General features: G+C 43.7%; 1 protein-coding gene across 10 annotated transcripts in view; it reads right to left on the reverse strand.

Moving 5' to 3' along the window:
• Positions 1–802: 802 nt before the first annotated feature.
• Positions 803–26,487, reverse strand: part of TCF12 (transcription factor 12) — a 641,728-nt gene continuing 616,043 nt past the window's right edge. For all 10 annotated transcript variants that reach the window (XM_069222409.1, XM_069222403.1, XM_069222408.1 and 7 more), the window contains 4 exons: positions 25,994–26,153; positions 20,456–20,688; positions 14,977–15,130; positions 803–3,104 (listed from right to left, as the gene is read on the reverse strand). In XM_069222409.1, coding sequence (XP_069078510.1) covers positions 14,988–15,130; positions 20,456–20,688; positions 25,994–26,153 — 536 coding nt within the window. In that variant the 3' untranslated portion in view covers positions 803–3,104; positions 14,977–14,987. The remainder of the gene's footprint in view (positions 3,105–14,976; positions 15,131–20,455; positions 20,689–25,993; positions 26,154–26,487) is intronic.

Consider the following 26,487-nt stretch of genomic DNA (forward strand, 5'->3'; position numbering starts at 1 on the left):
GGGGGAAAAAAGGACTCAAATTAGGCGAGAATACCGTATGTAGAAAAAAATGTTATGGCGCCCTAAGCGTGAACTACCGAAAACAGCCAAAAAAAGGGTGCAGCACTTGGGGGGTGGGGGGGCTGGAGGGCTGATTAATTTATAATTATAGTGAATTCATCATTACTAAAGAATTGTAGATCTTCCATGCTCGGGACCCTCACTTTAATCACTATTCACATGCATATTTTATAGTCTGAATAAAATTATTGTTACGGATAAGAAATGGCTTAGGGCAAAAGAGAAGATTTCATGAAATGGAGATGGAATTCAACTCCTTACCTGTCTTTTAGATTCCATAAGCATAAGACCTCTGCCAACATGATAGCGCAGTAAGTGATTTTGTGTGTGTATATATTTGTTCATTATCAACGCTTCAGTCTGGCCCAAAAAAAAATCTGCTTTCTAACACTGCAGAACCATTTATGTTTGCAAAGTGTGCACAAAAGAAGAAAAAAAAGAAACAGAATCACTACAACAAAAAAGGAAATAAAGAAAAGGCATTTTGAAACAAGACAAGTTTGACCAGCGATTACATCACAGACAAAAAAGGGACGGAGTGAACACTTTAAATTAAGATCAGTGTGGGAAAGGGAAACGAGGACAAGAGAAAGAAAATAACAGGTCGGGCTAATTGAATAGTAATAAGCAACTTGGGTACCTGATGGGGGTACTAATGCACATTCTGCTAAGAGATGGAAAAAGGGAACGGCACATTTTCTCGGTGTGATGAAATATCTAAAATAAAGACCATTGATTTACCTTGTTAAAAAAGATGGCACATTTATTGCTACATAAATGTTATATACATATTGTGTTTTCTGTTACATGGACAGAAAAAATTTGAACGTCTTGCTGCTGGTTGAAAAGGTTCATCAACAATACCTTGAACTTTGACACAGAGTACAAATCGGCAATAAACCAACAATGGAAACTGGAGAACAAGATGAGAAGCAGTTCATCTCGGACATTTAGCTCTTACAATACTCCATAGGTACTACACGGTATGCTAGAACCCTACTATGTTCTTAAAATGCTATTGTAAATTTCTGATATTAATGAACAGGTTATGGTAAATAACCCTAAATTTTTACTACCTAATATAGTAAAATAAAGTAAGAAACTTTTTACTGAAAACTTTTTCGATTTCAAAAATCTAGAAAGAGTAATATTTAGAATTCAAGAAATGTTCTTACAAGATTATTGTATAAAAGACTAGCTACAGTGAAAAATAAGCCAAATGTTTTTTTCTCTCTATTTTATGAAGGAAAGCTTCTGGGCATACTGCAAAGTCTAATATAGCCAAAAAGACAACAAGCTTAGAAACAGGCTTAAAAGGAAAGAGGCCAGGCAGTGGAACGTGATCACTTTCACACGTCATAAGCAACAACTTCTGTTATGCTGATAAACACTGAAAAGAAGAACAAGGCCACAGATATCATCAAGATGTTATTTGATACTATATGCAAAATAAAAAAGGAACTGAAAACAGTCAGTTAAATTTACAAATAATTAATTTGTTAGCAACCATCCAAAACATGATCTAATTTTCTCTGTAAGCCTGTTTTTGCAGTTTTTTTTGTTCTTAAGATATTTAGTCATGAGCCAGTCTGCTTATGTTCTAGGAAATCGCCACTGGTGAAGGGCAGTTTTCGAACACAAGCAAAGACAACCTTGTCTCCCATGTTCACCGGAGAGGAAGACTGTTTACATGGAAGTTCAAAGGGATTTTTAGCAATCTCGTGAGATCAGGAACTAGTACAAAGTGTTCCACTCGACCAACATTGTCATGTTTAATGCTAACAAGGCTTTTCTGAGGAGAGGGTGGTTTGTTTGCAACTGATTAAATCGCACATGGAGTCCCTCGCCGCAGATATACACTACGCAGATGACAAGATAATTGAAGTGTACAGTACAGAAAGGCTGGTGACCATTGCCCTCGTGTTTCATAATGCAATTAGCCAACAGCTGTGGTTTGTGCATCACATTACCTGCCATGGTGAACGTGGGGTCTCGTTGGTTCACCATAATCATAGCCTGAGAAGCTCTTTTGTATTTTGATGTATTTTGTGCTTACTTACAGCCAACACTTTACATGTTCTACATGTAGTACGTACTGCTTGGAAAACAAAGCAATTCTAACAAAAGTAGATTCTCCCTGCCCCTCCCAGCTCTGCATCACACTGCAAGTTCTACCATGAAGCCTAGAAGCATAAGAGGTTTTGTATTACTTACAAATTTAAAAAAATGTAAGGAAAAGTATAGATTTGAGGGAGGAGGGTTGACATTTTCTTCTAAATAAATGCTACGGTCACAGTATTGCTCCAGGATGAAACCTTTTCTACAAACGCGATTAGATAAAAGCTATTAGATGGAGCTCCATATGGAGGGCTAACTATGACCATAACTGTTCAGGTAACCAGAGACCGAAAATAACATTAAAAAACTCAATACCAAGGAATATTTTGCTATTGCATGGAAATTTATCCATATGGCAAAAGGAATGGAAAGGGCAGCAGAAGTCTTTTCCTTCCCTTTTTTAAGACACTAATAGGTATGCTGGGAATGCTAAGGGTTAAAGGTTGCCACTGCTTTGTTCTCTGCGCGTGAACAGTTTTACAAATGCTGGCATCAGCTGAAGCTTCCAGTTCAGCTTTTAATATGAGAACGCTTTCCCTTTATAAGACGACCTTTACAACAGTTCCGTAACAATAAATAACATTTGTAGATACAATGCATTTGTCAATTCAGTTTAGGCACAAGGCAACTTCCACCCGAGGTGGAGAGACCGCGACAGAGTCTGATTGTGCAGAAGCGACACACGGCTTGCAACAGAATGATATGCTCCGTTATTCCATGGGTTGAAATGGCATCTGAAGATGTGTGCATTTTCCCTTCTGACGCAGGTGCTGACCACTTGCTTTGATCATAAGATTGCATTTTGGGTTTCTTGCTTCAAGTGTTTTTTTTTCCTGTCATATTTGTGTCTTCAAAAAACGTTTCGTTGTCTGTGTCCTCACGAGGAAAGGTCACCATCTCTGTATCCTATCAAGAGCTCTGGAATTCTGTCAAAAAGATAAAAAGGAAAAGGGATTAGAATGCAAATGAGAAAACAAGCATTGACAAAGCCAATAGGTCTTGCATACTCGAGATCTACTGACTTTGTCAGTGTTTTTTTCTAGCCATGTTGTACAGCAGCACGGCTGCTGTTCAACATGGTTGAACGTAAGAAGGAAAAAAGTGCTATGACCTGGCCAGCGCTGAAAGTGTCATTGATTTTTTTTTATAAGTCACATAACCATACTGCACAACAGCTGCACTGCTGTACAACATGGCAAAAAAAATAATCACTGACGAAGCCAGTAGATCTTGTGTAGGCAAGACCTATTGGCTATGCCAATGTGTGTCTTATTCTAACTGTTGGCCCAACTCCTATATTGCTTTATAGGGACTTATCCCATTTCTGTGTATGCTGAATCTAGGAGAGACACATGGAGACTGGTCATGTTGCAGGCCCCACTTTAGCAGTCATAATTTGTATGTGTGAACAGGAAGAAAAGCATGCAAAGATGGAGTCACTAGAATGTGCAACGGAAGGAGCTGGAGTGAAAGTGTGGCTCTAGCATAATAATGGTTATCCATAGCATATTTTGGGATTTCTTTAATCATGGCATCCATCTTTGTCATTCTGTAAGCATCAGTGATAAGTGTGACCTCCTTTGGCATCCTGGTTGCCCCCGGCATATTACTAGTCCGAAATACTTTCAGCATCTTTGGCATAATATGGGTAATATTGGCATTTTTGCCATTTTGGATGACATGGTAATATCTGGACTGTGCGAGTCGTCTGTACAGGTACTTGATGGATTTACAAGCTGATGTTTAGGGACCACTTATTTTCTAAAAATAAAACTACTATATAGAAGGAAAGAATTATTATATATATTGATCAAGACTGCGATAGTAGAAATGCGTTGGTGGTGATGATGGGTTGTTCTGGAACACATTAAAGAATTCGACGAAGTCTTTTGGAGTGCTGCACTTTGTTTTTAGAAGAAAAGAAAAATATATATGTATTTTTTTTTAAATAAAATGAAAGGACATTTTTCTTTGGAGAATAATTAAAGGTTGTAAAGAAATGGCTCCCTGTTGCAGTTACCCCCCACTTTTTGCCTGATACTGATGCTGACTTGACTGAGAAGAGTGCTGGGACCCTGCTAACCAGGCCCCAGCACCAGTGTTCCTTCACCTAAAATGTACTTTTGTATCCACAATTGGCAGACCCTGGCATCCAGATAAGTCCCTTGTAACTGGTACTTCTAGTACCAAGGGCCCTGATGCCAAGGAAGGTCTCTAAGGGCTGCAGCATGTCTTATGCCACCCTGGAGACCTCTCACTCAGCACAGACACACTGCTTGCCAGCTTGTGTGTGCTAGTCAGGACAAAACGAGTAAGTCGACATGGCACTCCCCTCAGGGTGCCATGCCAGCCTCTCACTGCCTATGCAGTATAGGTAAGACACCCTGCCTTACAGCCCTAAGGCAGGGTGCACTATACCATAGGTGAGGGTACCAGTGCATGAGCATGGTACCCCTACAGTGTCTAAACAAAAACCTTAGACATTGTAAGTGCAGGGTAGCCATAAGAATATATGGTCTGGGAGTTTGTCAAACACGAACTCCACAGCACCATAATGGCTACACTGAAAACTGGGAAGTTTGGTATCAAACTTCTCAGCACAATAAATGCACACTGATGCCAGTGTACATTTTATTGTAAAATACACCCCAGAGGGCACCTTAGAGGTGCCCCCGGAAACTTAACCGACTATCTGTGTAGGCTGACTAGTTTTAGCAGCCTGCCACAAACCGAGACATGTTGCTGGCCCCATGGGGAGAGTGCCTTTGTCACTCTGAGGCCAGTAACAAAGCCTGCACTGGGTGGAGATGCTAACACCTCCCCCAGGCAGGAATTGTCACACCTGGCGGTGAGCCTCAAAGGCTCACCTCCTTTGTGCCAACCCAGCAGGACACTCCAGCTAGTGGAGTTGCCCGCCCCCTCCGGCCAGGCCCCACTTTTGGCGGCAAGGCCGGAGAAAATAATGAGAAAAACAAGGAGGAGTCACTGGCCAGTCAGGACAGCCCCTAAGGTGTCCTGAGCTGAAGTGACTCTAACTTTTAGAAATCCTCCATCTTGCAGATGGAGGATTCCCCCAATAGGGTTAGGATTGTGACCCCCTCCCCTTGGGAGGAGGCACAAAGAGGGTGTACCCACCCTCAGGGCTAGTAGCCATTGGCTACTAACCCCCCAGACCTAAACACGCCCTTAAATTTAGTATTTAAGGGCTACCCTGAACCCTAGAAAATTAGATTCCTGCAACTACAAGAAGAAGGACTGCCTAGCTGAAAACCCCTGCAGCGGAAGACCAGAAGACGACAACTGCCTTGGCTCCAGAAACTCACCGGCCTGTCTCCTGCCTTCCAAAGATCCTGCTCCAGCGACGCCTTCCAAAGGGACCAGCGACCTCGACATCCTCTGAGGACTGCCCCTGCTTCAAAAAGACAAGAAACTCCCGAGGACAGCGGACCTGCTCCAAGAAAAGCTGCAACTTTGTTTCCAGCAGCTTTAAAGATCCCTGCAAGCTCCCCGCAAGAAGCGTGAGACTTGCAACACTGCACCCGGCGACCCCGACTCGGCTGGTGGAGATCCAACACCTCAGGAGGGACCCCAGGACTACTCTGATACTGTGAGTACCAAAACCTGTCCCCCCTGAGCCCCCACAGCGCCGCCTGCAGAGGGAATCCCGAGGCTTCCCCTGACCGCGACTCTTTGAATCCTAAGTCCCGACGCCTGGGAGAGACCCTGCACCCGCAGCCCCCAGGACCTGAAGGACCGGACTTTCACTGGAGAAGTGACCCCCAGGAGTCCCTCTCCCTTGCCCAAGTGGAGGTTTCCCCGAGGAACCCCCCCCCTTGCCTGCCTGCAGCGCTGAAGAGATCCCGAGATCTCTCATAGACTAACATTGCGAACCCGACGCTTGTTTCTACACTGCACCCGGCCGCCCCCGCGCCGCTGAGGGTGAAATTTCTGTGTGGGCTTGTGTCCCCCCCGGTGCCCTACAAAACCCCCCTGGTCTGCCCTCCGAAGACGCGGGTACTTACCTGCAAGCAGACCGGAACCGGGGCACCCCCTTCTCTCCATTCTAGCCTATGTGTTTTGGGCACCACTTTGAACTCTGCATCTGACCGGCCCTGAGCTGCTGGTGTGGTGACTTTGGGGTTGCTCTGAACCCCCAACGGTGGGCTACCTTGGACCAAGAACTAAGCCCTGTAAGTGTCTTACTTACCTGGTTAACCTAACAAATACTTACCTCCCCTAGGAACTGTGAAAATTGCACTAAGTGTCCACTTTTAAAACAGCTATTTGTGAATAACTCGAAAAGTATACATGCAATTTTGATGATTTGAAGTTCCTAAAGTACTTACCTGCAATACCTTTCGAATGAGATATTACATGTAGAATTTGAACCTGTGGTTCTTAAAATAAACTAAGAAATGAAAATGTCACTTACCCAGTGTACATCTGTTCGTGGCATCAGTCGCAGTAGATTCGCATGTTCTGCAATAGCTCGCCATCTGGTGTTGGGCCGGAGTGTTACAAGTTGTTTTTCTTCGAAGAAGTCTTTCGAGTCACGGGACCGAGTGACTCCTCCTTTTGTCTCCATTGCGCATGGGCGTCGACTCCATCTTCGATTGTTTTTCCCCGCAGAGGGTGAGGTAGGAGTTGAATTGTAGTAATAGTGCCCATGCAATGGAGTGACTAAGTATGCACCTATTTAAGGTTGAGATGATACATATATAAATAATTGAAGGTAACTTCCAAACTGCTACAGGCTCCCGGGGAGGCGGGTGGGCACATGCGAATCTACTGCGACTGATGCCACGAACAGATGTACACTGGGTAAGTGACATTTTCAGTTCGATGGCATCTGTCGCTGTAGATACGCATGTTCTGCATAGACTAGTAAGCAGTTATTTCCCCAAAAGCGGTGGATTAGCCTGTAGGAGTGGAAGTAGTTTGAAATAATGTCCTTAATACGGCTTGACCTACTGTGGCTTGTTGTGCGGATAACACGTCTACACAGTAGTGCTTGGTGAATGTGTGAGGCGTAGACCATGTGGCTGCCTTACATATTTCTTGCATTGGGATGTTTCCTAGAAAGGCCATGGTAGCACCTTTCTTTCTGGTTGAGTGTGCCCTTGGTGTAATGGGCAGCTGTCGTTTAGCTTTAAGGTAGCAGATTTGGATGCATTTAACTATCCATCTGGCTATACCTTGTTTTGAAATTGGGTTTCCTGCATGAGGTTTTTGAAATGCAATAAAGAGTTGTTTAGTCTTTCTGATGTTCTTTGTTCTGTCAATGTAATACATCAATGCTCTTTTGACATCTAATGTATGTAGTGCCCTTTCAGCTACGGTATCTGGCTGTGGAAAGAACACTGGAAGTTCCACTGTTTGATTTAGATGGAACGGTGAAATAACCTTTGGCAAAAATTTAGGATTGGTCCTTAGGACGACTTTATTTTTGTGTAGTTGTATAAAAGGTTCCTGTATAGTGAACGCCTGAATCTCGCTTACTCTTCTCAGGGAAGTAATGGCGATGAGAAATGCCACCTTCCAGGTTAGGAACTGTATGTTGCAGGAGTGCATGGGTTCAAAAGGTGGACCCATAAGTCTAGTTAGGACAACATTTAGGTTCCATGAAGGAACAGGTAGTGTTCTTGGTGGTATAATTCTCCTAAGGCCCTCCATGAATGCTTTAATGACTGGTATTCTATATAGGGAAGTTGAATAGGTAGTCTGCAGGTATGCAGATATTGCTGCAAGGTGAATCTTAATGGAAGAGAAAGCTAGGTTAGATTTTTGTAAGTGAAGCAAGTAACCCACTACATGTTCTGGAGTTGTGTGTAATGGTTGTATTTGATTAATATGGCAGTAGCAAACAAACCTCTTCCATTTACTTGCATAGCAGTGCCTGGTGGATGGCCTTCTTGCTTGTTTTATGACTTCCATACATTCTTGGGTAAGTTGTAAGTGCCCGAATTCTAGGATTTCAGGAGCCAGATTGCTAGATTCAGCGATGCTGGATCTGGGTGTCTGATCTTTTGGTTGTGCTGTGTCAACAGATCTGGCCTGTTGGGCAATTTGATGCAGGGTACCACTGATAGGTCTAGCAGCGTTGTGTACCAGGGTTGCCTTGCCCAAGTTGGTGCTATCAATATGAGTTTGAGTTTGCTTTGACTGAGTTTGTTTACCAGGTAAGGAAGGAGAGGGAGAGGAGGAAAAGCGTAAGCAAATATCCCTGACCAGTTCATCCATAGGGCATTGCCTTGGGATTGTTTGTGTGGGTACCTGGATGCGAAGTTTTGGCATTTTGCGTTCTCCCTTGTCGCAAACAAGTCTATCTGAGGTGTTCCCCAGAGTTTGAAATAAGTGTTCAGAATTTGGGGGTGAATTTCCCATTCGTGGACTTGTTGGTGATCTCGAGAGAGATTGTCTGCGAGTTGATTTTGTATCCCTGGTATAAACTGTGCAATTAGGCGAATTTGGTTGTGAATTGCCCAATGCCAAATTTTTTGTGCTAGCAGGCTTAACTGCGTGGAGTGCGTCCCTCCCTGCTTGTTTAGATAATACATTGTTGTCATGTTGTCTGTTTTGACGAGAATGTATTTGTGAACTATTATTGGTTGGAAAGCTTTTAGTGCTTGAAAAACTGCTAGAAGTTCTAGGTGATTGATATGCAGTTTTGTTTGATGTACGTTCCATTGTCCTTGTATGCTGTGTTGATCGAGGTGTGCTCCCCACCCTGTCATGGAAGCATCTGTTGTTATTACGTATTGTGGCACTGGGTCTTGGAAAAGCCGCCCCTTGTTTAAATTTATGTTGTTCCACCACAGAAGCGAGAGGTAAGTTTGGCGGTCTATTAACACCAGATCTAGAAGGTGACCCTGTGCTTGAGACCACTGTGATGCTAGGCATTGTTGTAATGGCCTCATGTGCAGTCTTGCGTTTGGGACAATGGCTATGCATGATGACATCATGCCTAGGAGTTGTAATACCATCTTTGCCTGTATCTTTTGTGTTGGATACATGCGTTGTATGATGGTGTTGAAATTTTGAATTCTTTGTGGACTTGGAGTGGCTACTCCCTTTGATGTGTCTATTATGGCTCCCAGGTATTGTTGTACCTTGCGTGGCAGAATTTTGGATTTTGTGAAATTGACGGTGAACCCGAGTTTGAAGAGGGTTTGTATGATCTGATTTGTGTGATTTGAGCACTGTATGAACGAATGGGCCTTGATTAGCCAGTCGTCTAGATATGGGAACACATGTATTTGCTGCCTTCTTATGTGTGCTGCGACTACTGCTAGACATTTGGTAAAGACTCTTGGTGCGGTTGTTAATCCGAAAGGCAGTACCTTGAATTGGTAATGTATTCCTTTGAATACAAACCTTAGGTATTTTCTGTGCGATGGGTGTATTGGTATATGGAAATAAGCATCCTTGAGGTCTAAAGTTGCCATGTAGTCGTGCAGTTTTAGCAATGGCAATACTTCTTGTAGTGTGACCATGTGGAAGTGGTCTGATTTGATGAAAGTGTTCACTACTCTGAGGTCTAGGATTGGTCTCAGCGTTTTGTCCTTCTTTGGTATCAGAAAGTACAGTGAGTAAACTCCTGTGTTTATTTGTGTGTTTGGCACTATTTCGATTGCATTCTTTTGCAATAGTGCCTGCACTTCTATCTCCAGGAGATTGGAATGGTGTGTTGTTAAATTTTGTGCTTTTGGTGGTATGTTTGGAGGGAATTGTAGAAATTCTATGCAATAACCATGTTGGATAATTGCTAGAACCCAAGTGTCTGTAGTGATTTCCTCCCATGCTTTGTAACAATGACCTATTCTTCCCCCCACTGGTGTTGTGTGGAGGGGGTGAGTGACATGTGAGTCATTGTTTAGTAGTAGGGGTTTTGGGGCTTTGAAATCTCCCTCTATTTCTAGGGAATTGCCCTCCTCTATATTGTCCCCGAAAACCTCCTCTATACTGTCCCTGGTAAGTGGACGGTGTCGCTTGTGAGGTGCTGGCTTGTGTGCTTTGACCCCGAAACCCCCCTCGAAAGGGCGTTTTACGGAATGTGCTGTAATTCCCTCTGCTCTGCGGGGAGTAGAGCGCGCCCATGGCTTTGGCAGTGTCCGTATCTTTTTTGAGTTTCTCAATCGCTGTGTCCACTTCTGGACCGAACAGTTCTTTTTGATTAAAAGGCATATTGAGAACTGCTTGTTGAATCTCTGGTTTAAATCCAGACGTTCGGAGCCATGCATGCCTTCTGATAGTTACAGATGTATTAATTGTCCGTGCAGCTGTATCTGCAGCGTCCATGGAGGAACGTATCTGGTTGTTGGAGATGGCCTGTCCCTCCTCAACCACTTGTTTTGCCCTATTTTGGAAGTCTTTGGGCAGATGTTCGATGAGATGTTGCATCTCGTCCCAGTGGGCTCTGTCATAGCGCGCAAGTAGTGCCTGGGAGTTCGCGATGCGCCACTGGTTTGCAGCTTGTGCTGCGACTCTCTTACCAGCTGCATCGAACTTGCGGCTTTCTTTATCTGGGGGTGGTGCATCTCCAGATGTGTGAGAGTTGGCCCTTTTCCTAGCTGCTCCTACAACAACAGAGTCTGGTGGCAGCTGTGTTGTGATGAAAACCGGGTCCGTAGGAGGCGGCTTATACTTTTTTTCCACCCTTGGTGTGATTGCCCTACTTTTGACTGGGTCCTTAAATATGTCTTTTGCGTGCCGGAGCATACCAGGGAGCATAGGCAGGCTTTGGTATGAGCTGTGGGTGGAGGAGAGTGTGTTGAACAAGAAATCATCCTCGACCTGTTCTGAGTGGAGGCTTACGTTGTGAAATTGTGCTGCTCTAGCCACCACCTGAGAGTACGCGGTGCTGTCTTCTGGTGGAGATGGTTTTGTAGGGTATGCCTCCGGGCTGTTATCTGACACTGGGGCGTCGTATAGGTCCCATGCGTCCTGATCTTGGTCACCCTGGCTCATGGTGGTGTGAGCTGGGGAGTGTGATGGCGTTTGTGCTGGTGAAACGTTAATTACGGGCGGAGGAGAGGGTGGTGGTGTAACTCTTTTCACCACTTTTGGTTGTGGTGCTTGTTCCGTCTGGAACTCCAACCTTCTCTTTCTCCTAATGGGGGGAAGGGTGCTTATTTTTCCTGTCCCCTGCTGAATGAAGATACGCTTTTGCGTATGGTCCACATCAGTTGCTTGTAGCTCTTCCTCAAACCTATGCTTTTGCATTTGGGAGGTTAGCGAGTGCTCTTCTGTATAAGAGCCTGAAGCTGGGTCGCTTGCAGTGTGTTTCGGCATCGAAACTTTGTCTGCGTGTTTTTTCGGCTCCGAGGTGACTTTTTTCCTTTTCGGGGCCGAAACCTCTCGGCGTCGATCTGTTTCGGTGCCGCTGTCTCGGCGTCGAGCCGTGTCGACACCGGCATCTCGGTGTCGAGGCTTGTCTCCAGCACTTTCTCGGTCCCGAGAAGGCTGCGTGCCTGTGTCTCGACCGGAGTCGGACGATCTCGGCACTGTTTGGGCCTTTTTCGGTGCCGAAGGTCGGTCACCGAATTTATGGGTCGAGCCATGGCCTGGTGGCAGTGGCGTCCCCTGGGCCTTGTAAATGTTTCTTTGTGTGGTTTTCGACGTCTTACTCACGGTTTGTGTATCGTCGAATCCTTCGGAGTCTGAGTCTTGGATCGAGAAGGAACCTTCCTCTTCTTGTTCCTCGAACTCCCGTTGGGCTGTCGGTGCGGACGCCATTTGAAGTCTTCTGGCTCGACGGTCTCGGAGTGTTTTTCGGGACCGGAACGCACGACAGGCCTCGCAGGTGTCTTCGCTGTGCTCAGGTGACAGGCACAGGTTGCAGACCAAGTGTTGGTCTGTGTAGGGGTATTTATTGTGGCATTTGGGGCAGAAACGGAACGGGGTCCGTTCCATCGGCGTTCTTCAGCACGCGGTCGGGCCGACCAGGCCCCGACGGAGGATCGAAAAACTACCCCGAAGGGCACCGGAGCTCTTCGATCTTCGATGCGGTGTGGAATCTAAGTACGCCGATCCCGAACGCAACAATACCGACGAAAATCTTCCGAAATTAACTAATTTTTTCCGTTCCGAAACTCGGAGCGACAGGAACACGTCCGAACCCGATGGCGGAAAAAAAACAATCGAAGATGGAGTCGACGCCCATGCGCAATGGAGACAAAAGGAGGAGTCACTCGGTCCCGTGACTCGAAAGACTTCTTCGAAGAAAAACAACTTGTAACACTCCGGCCCAACACCAGATGGCGAGCTATTGCAGAACATGCGTATCTACAGCGACAGATGCCATCGAACATATATTTTTTCTATATAAAAACCTATTGGCTGGATTTGTCTCTGAGTGTGTGTACCTCATTTATTGTCTATGTGTATGTACAACAAATGCTTAACACTACTCCTTGGATAAGCCTACTGCTCGACCACACTACCACAAAATAGAGCATTAGTATTATCTATTTTTACCACTATTTTACCTCTAAGGGGAACCCTTGGACTCTGTGCATGCTACTCCTTACTTTGAAATAGCACATACAGAGCCAACTTCCTACAAAGGTTTTTTTTGTTTTTTTTTTTAAATCAAACTGCAAGTATGGGTTTAATAGAAAAGCAGGTCTGCTTTCATGTAACGGACTTCTGAAGACTAAATGTTTGCATTTCTAAAACATTGTTAAAGATCATTTTTGATTAAATTTAATTTGTGCTGGGTTGGCTGTCCTTTGTGCTATAAGATACTTGATTATGTAAACCAGGTATCCCCAGTGCTTTTTGGTGCTCAGCATCGGCACTTAACTGTGAACACCAGCACTTATGACAGTGTGTCACAATGTGCTGCTGCGTAGTTAAGAGATAGCGGAGGAACAACTGTTTATTATTTGAATATATATTAAATAAAGATTAATTTCTGTCACCCAAGCCATTCATACAGCTTTGGGGGGCCTGGAATAGTCTACATTATCACCTGTAAAGGAGTGTTATGGTTAGAAACGGTGTAGGCAATGTGGTTGGCAGCGCTGGCGTGGGCAATGGGTGGTTGAAGGTGCAGTGGCCTGACGAGGGCCCCAGCACATATTTTATTGCAAATTAAACACTGGATATCCCCAGTAACAAGGGTCATGGTAAGAGTACCGCTTATTCTTGGAATTGGTTCGTTGCCTAATGTCTTCCATTTAACCTATGCAGTGAGTGCAATCAATAATAAACAGTACTTGTTGCAGTCTAGCCGCATTCTGGCGATTCCCTTGTTCTTGGAAGAAACTAACAAAGTTGCAACAATTTTGATTTATTGTTGCAATATAGTGGCTTTCCAAAAAGGAGTTCTTGTAACTCTCTGTTCCTAGGCATGGAATACGGAGATGAAAGAGTGAACTAGAGTGGAAAACCTAACAGTGGGACAGAAACGGGACAGGCATTGTAGAGACACTGATAAAGGAGGGAGAGGGACAGAGGCTGTAAAGGCATGTATGGCACACTTAGATATTGACGAGCAAAATAAAAAACAGAAACAGAAGTAATGAAAAGGGTTATAAAGCAGGTTGGAAAACAGTAGAGAAATGTTAAAAAATGAAACTGAAACCAAGGACTGGCTGCAAAATTCACTGAAGGTGTGCAACTCCGACAAAGCTTGCTTCTAATACTGGAAATAAGTAAAATTAGGGTGGATGAGGCAGTGGGAGCAGGAAAGAAATAGTACCTCAATCACGTCAGGAGCAGGGGACAGGCACATAATTAACTTCAATTAATCTGTGCTTGGTCGGGGCTCCACAGAAGTGACTGCAAATTATGTTACATCTGACCTGGCCAGGTAAGGCGGCTGTAAAGAAGACCGACGAGACTACTCAAATAGTAAGTGACAGGCTGACTTCAAGCCCTTTACTGTACAGGAGTCTCGCAAGCGAGACACGCGCTAGTGCATGCACTCGCAGGCTCGATCCTAAAAACCTAGACAGCAGGCTTTTATAGCCATATGTTTTTACATCTATTCTAGTCCGCTTCTTTGTTTCGGACGGAGTTATATGTGAAAACTGAAAATCATTTAAAAATCCATGAATTTTGACAATTTAATATAATAATAAAAACATCAGTTGCTCTATCTGCTCTGCGTCTATAGCTAGCTTGGAACTATCAAATATGAGTGTCAAGCATGTTTCAGTTACATTTTAATAAAAAAAGTCATTTATATTTAAATTGCTTCATCAAGCACACCATCCATTTCCTGGTTAATATGTCCTCGCCATTCATTATACTAAAATGGCTTGCAATTCAAGGCTCATTTTACAAACACTTAATCGGCTATTTTAAGTGCAAGGCTGTTTACATTCACAATAAGGGCACACCTTCACTGTGAAGACTGCCTGGGAATTTTTAGGTCACATTTTTGTTTTGCAAGTCAGGCCACTGGTGGGTGAGTTAAAAAACCAGATATTTTGGTATATGGAACAAAAGGGAAATTCTAGTGTGATTTTTGAAAAAGAAATGGCCATAGTCATTGTCAAAGCTAGAAATAAATCGAGGGATCGTGAGTCTAATAGGTTCATTGAAAGCATCACACGTAACAAGCCAGATTAGCCATAATATCAGCAAAGCCCCTTCAATTAAAGCAACTTGAATTTTAACATAAAAGGCTGATGCCACTGCAGCATGAAAGGACTAAGTGCATCGCTATTTTGTGCTAAACACAGGCTTTGTTATTTGAAACATAAGGATAATGGAAGGGTGATTTCAACACGAGGCAGAGAGTCAGCTTCCAACAACTCAATGATCTAGTCAATGGGTTTCATACCTTACCTGTCTGGTGTTCACATATGACCCATAGGGTTGGTAGTGTCAGTAAGCCCAGGGTGAGCTCCTGGGTGTGTTGGTGGTTGCTCTGCCGATACGGCAGAAACTTTTTCTTCTTCCCTTCTTTTAAGGCAAGCTGCTTTGGGGTTGAGGTTTCTCTCTGAAAATGGGAAGAAATAGAAATAAATAAAAGTGAGATGTGGCCGATCACAATGGATTACCCTTTTTAGTTCTGCATACAAATACACAGTCAGGTCAGTTACATCTCTGTCTCCTACACATACAATGAATACAGTGTACAAAAGAACCACAAAATAGATGGAAGTAGCATTTGCAATTGAGTGACAGAGTTGTGAAGCACTGAAGTCTCGGACCTATCAAAGAGTATGTTACTCAGCAACAGCAAACAAAACCTGTGTGCACCATTTGTTGGGCCGGGGGAGGTCCCACACCCGGCCTGCAGGCCCAACTCAGAATAGCCCCATCCCTAATACAGACTCCGACAATACATACCCCACCCCCTCCCAAGGGCTTAAGCCGTCCCGCTTTGATGTTAGCAGCCTCTGACACTGCTCCTCCGCAGGCCTGCTTTCCCTCAGGGGTGGTCTAGCCACACTTCGCATGGCTGGTCCTAAGGGCTGCAACCTACGTGTGGGGTGCTCACTGGATCGGGGGGTGGAGGGGGGAAGTCCCTTCATGCGGGCCTCATAATGCCCAGCCCCATTCCTGTTGCTAGTGGCCGATGAAAACTCCCCTAGGGACTAGAGCTGTGCTGCACTGAGGTCTGCAGCATCAGACATTACTCCTGCGCTGGGTTAGAGAAGCTGATGCTGCGTTTGGGAGGCCTGTCCTGGGGACCCTTGAAATGCATCAGGGGATCTCGGACTGTTGCCTGGGCTGCTGTCTTGATAAAGATCCTGTGGGACTGCTCGGGGCCTCCACATGGGGTGCAGGTGCCGCTTAGGTACGGATAAGGGCTGCTGGGTGGTGGTGAGAGAGCCCATAGCCCACCTTGAATGGAGGCCTGGAAGGATGGAGGGGTTGTGGATGTGCCAGTAATAGGGGCCTGGCCCCTACGCGCTGCTCCCAATGAATGAGATCTACCACAGCTGATGTTCGCTCCCGGATGCCACCAGATCTGCCCTAGTGGCTTCCTATACCAGACTCCATCAACGTGATACCGGAGAGCGGATGATAATAGTTTTTGATTCTGTAAGTGGCTTAGGTCTGTACAAGAATCCTTGGATCCTGCTACGTGGAGAGCTATTCTGCAGTTGCCTTGCCTGCCGTGAGAAGTATCTTTATTCCATCCTTGAAGTCCGATGCAGGTGGAATGAGGAGTTGCAGATGAGAGCCCCCAGTAAACATTGGACGTCCTGAAGTGACAGCTGCTTGCCAGTATTCCCCAGCTGATAGCCCGTCAGATGCAGGTATACTGGGCAGGCCAGCCCCCGGGTGCTGACAATTCCAGTTGATTGTTCACTGCAGATCCCAGTCCAGGGGGATGTCGTGGTGCTGCTGGGTCCTTCATTTGTGCTCCTGCCGGCTTTACTGCCGCGCCCAGAATGCTTTACAGATGTGCACATGAGAGCATCAACACACCATGGGCAAAACAGACAAGTTACAGCCAAAACTGAACTTTGATCAGAGGAAAATCCCCAAAATAGTGGAATGGCTGCCTCGAAGGCCAACTGAGACAAAGGCGATCCAGAGACAGATTTTAACAGATATGCAGCACATTCTTACCAAGATAGATGGCAAGATTGACGCCCTTTCTTACAGGATGGACCATAGATGTCGGAGCAGTTGGATAAACAAGCTGAGCGTCCGGATAAGGTTGAGAGGCGCTTGTAGGAGGCCGAGGTTAAAAAGTCCACAGTGTCAACAAACCAGAAACTGATGGACAAAGTGCTTCTTATGCTGCAGGCTAAAGCGGTGGATCTTGAGGCCAGGTATCGCTGCAACAATTGGAGAATTGTGGGGCTGGCAGGGTCCACCCACACTGCCAAAATGGAGCACTATGTGGAGCAACTCCTTATTGCTCGCTGCGCCACTTGGTTCAAGCTAGCCTGGCTGATGAAGGGTGATACACTGAAACCGGTCCCAGGATGCTTGTGTCCTGTCCAGGAAGGACCTGGCCTAGCAGTTCGGGCTGGACTGTTCCCATGAGGAACAGGGTCAAGACTGATTTGTATATGGCTGGGTCCAAACTGGGGTGACGTGGCGAACAAAATAACGATGGATTAAACCCAGATCTGTGACTAGGGGTGAGTGTTTGAAAAGTTTCAACACTCAGTCAATCATTTTATTTTGTTTTGTGATGTTGCAACTTCTTATTGACTTACTTTTTTTAGTGCAGCGCACACACCACTCCTTAGCGCTGCGCCCGGTACCTGGAGCAAGACCTAGCCCCATCACAGCGATACTTCTGAATTACAGGGACCGGCATTCGGCAAGGTCAAGAAGCTCAAGGTGCTCCATCACAAGGGCAAATAACTATCACTTTCTCCTAATTTAGAACAGCAAGTCCAGGAGGCTCTCAGGCAGGTTATCCCAGTCAAGAGCAAACTACAGGAACTACAGCTGGACTACCGAATGCTCTATCCTGTGTGTCATGGTTGATGGGAAGGCAACAGACTTTGGGGAGCTGAGACAAGTGTTCCAATTTCTTCAGCACCGGGCAGCTAAAGGGACGCATCGTCGCTCCCCTTGATTGGAAGATTCAGATGCAACAGCTTCCCAAGATTTGGACGGCCACGTCTAATGTTTCATCTGTAATTTGCGGTTTCCTTTGCTATGCCCAGTGTTGTTCTCTTTGTGCCTATGTGCTGGTGGATTCCTGTTTATCCTGGGTGGCATGAGGGTGCATGGCCCTCCCCTCTGGACGCAGATTTTCCTGTGATGGCGGGGTGACCGCCCGGAGACCAGACTGCTGGCAGAGATCTAAATGGCCAAAAGTAAGACTATTCCATTTCTCTCATTTGGACGCTACACAGGTATTTGAGACGCCAAGGCTCCCTTTAATGCTCCTGCTAGGTCAACCTCCATGGACTCCCTTTCTGCTCCTTTGGCAACATTCTTCTCATTGTCGCTCTTAAGATCCTAATCTCGTAGAGAGGGAAGTGTACACTGTCCCTGCATGGTGTGGTTGACTCGCCTCCACCTCTCTCACCCTTTGTGTCTTCAGTGTGAATGCTTAACAGGTGTTGCAGTCTTCCCTTAAACAGAGGGTGCAGACTGGGTGTTTTTCCTTCGGCGAGAATTTGTGGTGGCAATTTTTGCAGACCTGGAAAGGTGTTTTCTCCATTAGGCAGCAAAGGGAGCCCCCCCCCTCAATATGGGCATTCTCCAAAACTGTTGGAGAACAGAACAACTTCTTCCCTCGATATCCCCTCTGGTTCTTTCTGTGTTCTAATGTACCTTCTGTGGGCTTTCGGCAATCTTTTCTTGAAACTTCTGTCAACTACTTCTTCCAATAGTTGGAGACCCTTCAGCAAGCATCCAGACCCAATGGCGGAAAAAAATAATGTGAAGATGGTGACCAAAGGCGGGAGCTTCCAGAGGAAGTCACAAGGGGACACCAAATAGAGGTAAGTCAACGTCCACTAAGAAGAAAAAGGACCAAAAAAAAAGGAAGAAGGACTAAAAAATGTGGAGACTATTCCGGTTATGTGTCAAGCAAGTCCATCATTTTCAAATCGGCAACTACATGTTCCCTTTTAAAACAGTCTACCAAGGTTCAACCCCTCACATTTAAAAAGGCAAATATAGAATTGGACATGGTCTAGCAGATTACTTTGGGGAAAAAATTATTCTAAGGTCATGCTTCAACCAGGTAATGGTCCATCAAGTCAGTAATTCTTAGAGAACCGGAACTTGAGCAGCCAGATGTCCTGAATTCCTTGACTATAGGAACATGAGTTTACAACTGCAATAAATACTTTTACTTAGTGGACTCACCAACATAGTTTTCTACAATTCTTCATATATTGTAGCTATACTTAACAGCCTTGATAAGCAACAGGCATACAAATCTGTACAGAACCCAACGCATAATTCATCTCCGATTATGCTGGAGGTCGTTCTGTTCAATAGCCAATCCAGTCTTCAAATTAATTAGGACAAATCAGCCACCAGACTACACTTTCGTATTCATCTAGGAACATACAGTGGCAAAACTCTATGGGAGGGAAGTAGACCAGAATCGCCAAGTTAAGCCTTTAGAATGAGGATTCCCTCCTAGGTGAGCTAGGAGTAGGCGTTTCCGTGGATGTGATAGGTTAAAGGTGCAGTCCATGACTGTGGGTGAGACGGCAAACAAAAGGGGGGATATAATGAAAATAAGAGCGCGAGAAGTAAACAGAAGAAAAACTCATTGCAGAGTACAACCACCAAGTAAAATCTAAGGTAAAAAAAACAAGAGGGCTTGTCACATCACTCAATGTACCCCAAAATACAACGTGTCCTGGCATTGGCTTTCCTTTATCCATACTCATATTTGTTAGTTGTAATCTGTTTTCTTCAATTGAAACAGTTTTACTCCTACATCTAGCAAAGATAAATAAAAAGAGAAACCCAGTGGTGATAATACATTAACCCTCACATGATCTCCTTTTGAGAGTATTCACTTTGGATGTGTCTGGCACAGACCAGCTTGTGCACCCAGGTTACCATGCATTAGGCTCTCGGAACTGGCGTAGATGGCGAGGCGAGATAGGTGTAGCAGGGGATCAATGAGTGGTAGCTGAAAATTCTACTCCATAATACTTTGTGGGTGACTCCTTAACTAGGGGTCCTGAAGGGCCACAGAAGGTGCTGATACAGCCACACAGAACTCACCGTTGTGAGGGACTTCTGGTTCCCATCCAAAGGCTTGGGTGAAGATTTGTACTGACCTTATTGCTGCAAGTACACTATCGGGGCGATTAAGCACCCACCACAGAGGGATGCAGTTTTCATCTGCATCCCTCTGTTTTTTTGGGGGAGGGGCGGGGGAGTGGATTCCAGGAAACCTCTCCTATCCCCATAAAAAGGTGTCTAGTATTGCTGAAGTGTCACACTAGCAAGGTAAAGAATCCGTGAAGAGGCGCTGTGTGTGTTTGCATCTGTAACATGAGATCTGCGCACGGAGAGAGCGGACCGAATGTCCACTCAGCATGGGTGCTAACTCTATGCCTATACAATGTGTAATAGACTGGGCAGCAGCACCAGTATCTGCAACCCTTCTTGTATTACTAATGGGAGCTGGGAACGCACACCAAATAGGTGCTAATGCTTGTTGTCATCCTATGACCCTCTGATAACATCTCCAACACTGGTTCCCTGTTGTTGGGCGCACACACACACACACACACACACACACACACACACACAGTTATTCAATTTGCAAGTCATGAGCTGTACAGTTATTAGGCAAGCCAAAACAATGTGCCACATACACCGTCAAGCAATAAGAGGTAAGTCTGGCGTAAAAAGACATACATACCTCGAACTTGTTGTTCTAGACTGAGAATAACTGCTACTGCCTGATGAAGAATTAGCAATTTAGTCTGTGGTTTTTCACTCTTCAGATGAATCTGCACCATCCGGCCAAGTTCTTTAAATGCCTCGTTTATATCCCGCACACGTAAACGTTCCCTCGCATTATTGGCCATTCTTCGCTCCTTCTCCCTTTCAATTTTTTGCTCTGGGTTCAAATCCTCATCTTCATTAATACTGCTACAAAACCAAAACACACACACTGAATGCCACAGTAAGATAATTATGAACAAAAAAGCAATAGGGGTGTTTGATAAATGCCATAATTACAAAATTCAGAAAATACGCAAACACTCCTGATTCCTAATGCTTTTGTTTTGCATTTTTCTCTGTTTCTTCCCCGTAAGTTGCACTGCAAATATTATTTTCTTAATTGGCTGTTTTGTAGTGCTATACACTACTTGAGTGGTGCACCCACATTTCAGATTCCGATCACAGTTAAAGCATTAAGTTAAGTAAAGGGCTGGAAACGTGGATAGGTTAAGGCGCATACCGGGGACCAGAAACTGGGGGCTGGCAAGTTGTGTCAGTTCACTGGTTAGATATTCATGTTTCTCTGAATCAAGTGTGTAATGTGGATGCCTCTCTGTCCTCTCCCCCATTACTGTGAAATCAACTCAGGACTCGAAAAAGACATCAGAATTTGGATGTGACGTGTCCCCAACATTTATGAACAGAATTGAAGAACTGTTGCTACAACGAGTTGTAATGTTTGCAGGCCACTATCTCTGACTCTCAGGAACAGTGCGCTACAGTAAGATGAGAAAGAGGTCTGCCATACTTGACGGTGAGGGGAAAAGGGTAAATCAGATGTGGTATTAAGCCAGCAGATCATCTCTAAGGACTCAAGGCACAGTCCGGTGATTTCCTTGGAGTTGGGCTACAAATGGAGAAATTAAGATCAAAGGGGAAATCCATGGTCCTTCGCGGGCTATTTCCATGATTAAGACTGAAAGAAAACAATAACTGTGAGCTTGGTGTTAGTATTTTCGGGCTCTGGTCCTATTGCCAGAAATTACATGTAAGATTTTTATAGCCATGCATTCTTAAATTTAGTAGCTGCTGAGCTACTGAAAAAAAACTTATATAAGAATTTGCTATATGCCCTTACTGAGAGTATATGGAAAATTGATTTTCTTTTTTAAGAAAAAACGCAATACAATTCAAATATTCAATAACCATTTGAAGGAAGTGGTCTAATAGGGTTTCACTGTGAGTAGGATGTGTTTTTGATCACATGCTGAATGGAAACAAACAGAACAGAGTCTATGTAACCATTTACATTATATGCCTCCTGGACAGAACAAAGATAAAAGAGAGGGGTTTGAAGGGGAATGATATGTTATACCATTGGCTCTGGTGTTCCCATTGTAAGAGGACAGTTTTTAATGCCCTCTTGAATAGTGGAACTGAATCATCAATTGATTTCTAACGGAGAGGTTTGCAGACAGCACGCAGAACCCTGACATGATGCAGGAGGGCTTTGGAATGCCCAGTTGGCTGAATCTGCAACTTTCTTACAGGGCTGTCGGATAAAAGGGTTTTAAAGTAGTATGCATGGGATATGCCTTAAATTGTCTTGGACACCAGCATCAAAGGTTTGAACAAGAGTCTGTTTTAGTAGACAGGTAGGCTTGTCTAGTGTCGGGAAAAGGGTGATGCCTGTAACTCATGAACCTGGAAAGGATGAACAAATTAAGTCAAGTGTGTGACCCCAATACGTGTAAGGCTTTGTAACAAGCTGGGGACAAACCAAAGGACACCTAGAATTGTTTGAATGTGCTTCTACAAAGATTAGAGTCCTCAACATGAAAGTTATGTCCCTGCTCACAACGAGATTGTTAGCTTTTGAGCAGTGAAGAATTTTTGTATCAAAACAATCGCAGAAGTAGTATCAATGCCTGCACTGGAGGGAGGGGAGTTTATATAAGTCAAAATTCGTAGCAAACGAATAGCTTGTGCCACTGATGTCTTACAGAGTAAGTGATAGAATTTCACAACTCTCATAAGGGGTGTTATCTGACTAGAGTTGCATGGTAGCTTACCCGTGCACATTAAGGACACCAGTTTGCTTAACTTATTGGTATATAAGATCTCATAGTTGTGAGAGAAAGATTTTGGCAAGGGCTTCGTTGGAGGATTCCTGCAACCATGTGACAGCGAGCAGCAGAATATGCCACCAATAAGACTTCATTAGATCAAGCATGTCTCACTGATGTTTAGAGAAAAAATGAGGTGTCAACTGTATATGTTGAATAACGCTGATGACCACAGGTTACTCTTCTGGTGTGCCGATTGTGGTTTAGGAGCAATTCACCTCTGGCTGGACCCTCACATGACAATCCAGTCAGTTCAGGCCCATGTACATCCTTTGACCTAATCCATTTTACACTATGGAAGCTGGGGAGGATCGTCCTGATCCTCCCCAGCTTCCATAGTGTAAAATGGATTATCAACAATCATAAATAAATCTGCACACGCTTTCTTTTTATGAACATGTATCAAGGAGCATTATGGCCTTCAGCAAATTTTACCTACATTTAAGTCACACTAGCACTGCAGCTGACTGAGCCAATTTACAAGACAGGTAAATTGTGGAAATGGGTACATATCAGTTATCAGTAATATACAGCAGCAATATGATGGCAAGTGACACATGGGATTACAATAAAGGCAAAGTGTTAGTATTATTGTAATTTTAGTCTTCAGTTTTAAGTGGAAATGATTTTGGGCACAAACTCTCAAACAACTAAGGAAAACAATGAAAAACATATTGTTTGAGAAAATTCAACTATTACACCTCATACCCAGCAAAATCTATAGTACGCAATCTCTAATAAAAAAAAAAATCGTGTAAATTGTGACTTAGTAAAGAAACATTAACCGTGTACAGTGGCATGCAGCTCTAAAATTCACATTTGCCCATTCACATAAAAGTTAATAATAAATAGTTTGAGGTTTCCTTTATCGAAGTTATACGCATACTATCAGAGACAACACATTACTTTTGCTCTCATGGCCGGTATCAAGATTGTGAAAAGGCGGCATTAAACTGTTAAACTTCTACACTGCTAGTCTACGTACCATCAAGCCACCAATAGCAGCCCCTACCAAGCAGTATTACTCCCTTCCAGATGCGCCATCTGACTGCATCTATTTTCAACGACAACATATTACTGATATTCTCTTATAACCTACAGCAAATGCAGAATCCCTACTAGAAGACTCAGCAGTTTTTATTTTTGTTCTTCTCCTGTGAACTTAAAGTAGAAGGCTTGGAGAGGATCACATTAATATATACCTGATTATATTTTTCTTTCCAGGCCTGAGGGTATACATTACTTTACTACTTAATCTTCCTAAAATATAAACCACTTGAAAATGTTTCCACATCCTAAATGATGCAGCAAAACTAAAGTAAATAAGGCTTTCCCATGGGAAACAAATGCAAACAGAAATATAGAAACAAAAAGCCATTGTCTAGTCCGAATATGAAAGTGGATGCAATATTGGTGTAATAAAACAGAAAACTTAAAACATGCTTGTGTGATAGTATTCACGTTAAAAAGGTATGCTTTAATTGTCAAAAAGTATTAATTGGTGCCAGCAAACACTTCAGAGGGTGCACCCTACCCTACCCTGTGTGATCCCTCCCCTCTGATGACATCAAGCAGCTTTCTTTAGTCATGGTGGACACAGGAGGCAATTAATTGGGTTGCAGATTATTATAATTGTATTTATATAGTGCTTACTACCTGTGAAGAGGTGAAACGCTTTTTGGAGAGCAGCATGCTCTAGTGGTTGATTAGTATATGGAAGTATGGGTTCATTTGAGCGGTGGACATGTGGGTGTTAGTTTGATTGAATAGAATAATGGAGGGAGAGAAAGGGGAAGAATCTACAAAGTGTTAGCTGGGAGATCATAGTAGTAAGATAAGGTTTGGGATGAGTAAAAGACAAGATGGAGAACGGAAGAGTGTAGAAAGGGATTGTGGAAGTCATAGTAGTAAAATGAGGTTTGCAACAAGTCAATGGAGAGATACATGAAGGAGGAATTTAGTAGGGTTGTTTAGAAGATCACAGTAAGTGAGGTTTGGGGTGAGCCAGGAGAGAGAGAGGAGGGAAGGGTCTATGAGAGGTTATTTTGGAGATCATTGTAGGAAAATTAGGTTTGGGAAGAGTCAGAGTGGATATAGAGGATAGATTGAGAGAGGTATAGGGGGAGAGTGCTTTTTCTCTTGTACAGTAGGAGTAAATAATATATAGACACATGATTATACAGAAAGGGTATATATGTATAATATATTGAGATTGTAAGCTGTATTGTGTAAAATCATTAGTATACATATATATTTTTTTAACTAGAATATATTCATTTGTTAAGCAGACCTTAAGACTATATATATATTTGTTTAAGTTATGATATACATTTGTACAAAGAAATACACATCTATACATAAATATACATATATAATCAAATTATAAACGTTTACATGCACAGGGATATGTTGTACATTAGGGTTTGAATATGGTCGCATGTAGGAAAGAGCCAATTCTTGAGCAGTCTTCTGAAGATATCTTATATTAGGGGTAAATGAATTCCATAGTTTGGCCACTTGAACAAATAAAGATGAACCACCTATTGTCTCTTACTTTTCCTTTATACTGACAGAAGTGCGCTGTGAGCATGTCTTCTGTAGATCCCCAGAAAATGTAATAAAAGTTTCCAAGGAAGGTAGGTGGGTTAAGTAACAAGGGTATAATTGACCATGGTGCCTACAGCTGAACCATATTTTCTGGATGGAGATCATATCAGACAGCAGTGCTGCATATACATCTACTGGTGGAAATAATGCATCATTCGCCCCGAGGCATAGAAAGCTAGAACTGTTTCACATCCACCCAAATCCTACCTGCTTGTACGGATTTCAAAATAACTTAATTCGGTTAACTATTATTGCAGTCAACAGGGACATGTAAATATGGCCAATCTCCAGGTCAAAAGTCATCCTGACATTTTCAAGAATAGTGGAAAGAATATTTGTACCAAAGCACTACAGTCTTATCAGCGCTTCAGTGTTTAATGATAGGCCAGTGATGATGTTCAGGTATGAAAATTATAGATAAAAACACACATACACAAAAAGGAAGTGGGGTTTACTTTGTACTCTGTTAAGTTTAGTATATTACAAGCTTCTTTAAACTTAGCCAGACTGCTGAACTATAAACACCAAACAAAACCTGAGCACCAAGGGGTTATACCTATACTGTGTAATAAAATCGCATTACAGAAAATGCACTCTCCTTTCCCTCCAAAGGCATGTGCTAGAGCCTCGCTCCATTACATGAGTGTGCATGATCTCTTAATCCCAGTGGTTTTGGAACATGATCTGTAGTGAAGACTGCACTGTGTGCAAAAGGAAACTAGTAAGACAGGGGTTAAAAAATAAACTAATTCGCCTGAAGCAGCCATTAACGTATTTACCTGGTTCTTGCCCTTGACAGTTTTAGATTCTTTTGAGAGGACTCGTCGTCTGATTTCATATCGTCGGATAAGGCAGCATCGTGCAGGTTCTCATCCTTGTCTTTATATTCAGATTTAATTTCTATGGGCCCTAATAACCCGGGTTCTCTAGATAAGTCACCTAAACATATATCAAAGGAAACAAAGTAATTAGGACCCAGCAGGTTCTCTTATATGTAGTACAACAATGACGACATGAACTCCTGGGTCTCTTATATTTAACACAAAAAATGCAGACAAACACGCCGGGCCTTTTATACCTAGGGTACAATAACACAGGCATGAACTCTGAGGGCTTGGTTTCATGTAGAACAACTGTGCCATGAACGCATGAGTCTCACATACATGTAGTACTAAAGCGCAGCTCTCTTACGCCGTGCACTACATTGCCGACATGCAACTCTAGGGTCTCTTACACAGTAATAAAAAAAAAAAAAAAATACAAAGAAAAACAA

The sequence above is a fragment of the Pleurodeles waltl genome, chromosome 3_1, assembly GCF_031143425.1.
Source record: "Pleurodeles waltl isolate 20211129_DDA chromosome 3_1, aPleWal1.hap1.20221129, whole genome shotgun sequence".
Lineage (NCBI taxonomy): Eukaryota > Metazoa > Chordata > Amphibia > Caudata > Salamandridae > Pleurodeles > Pleurodeles waltl.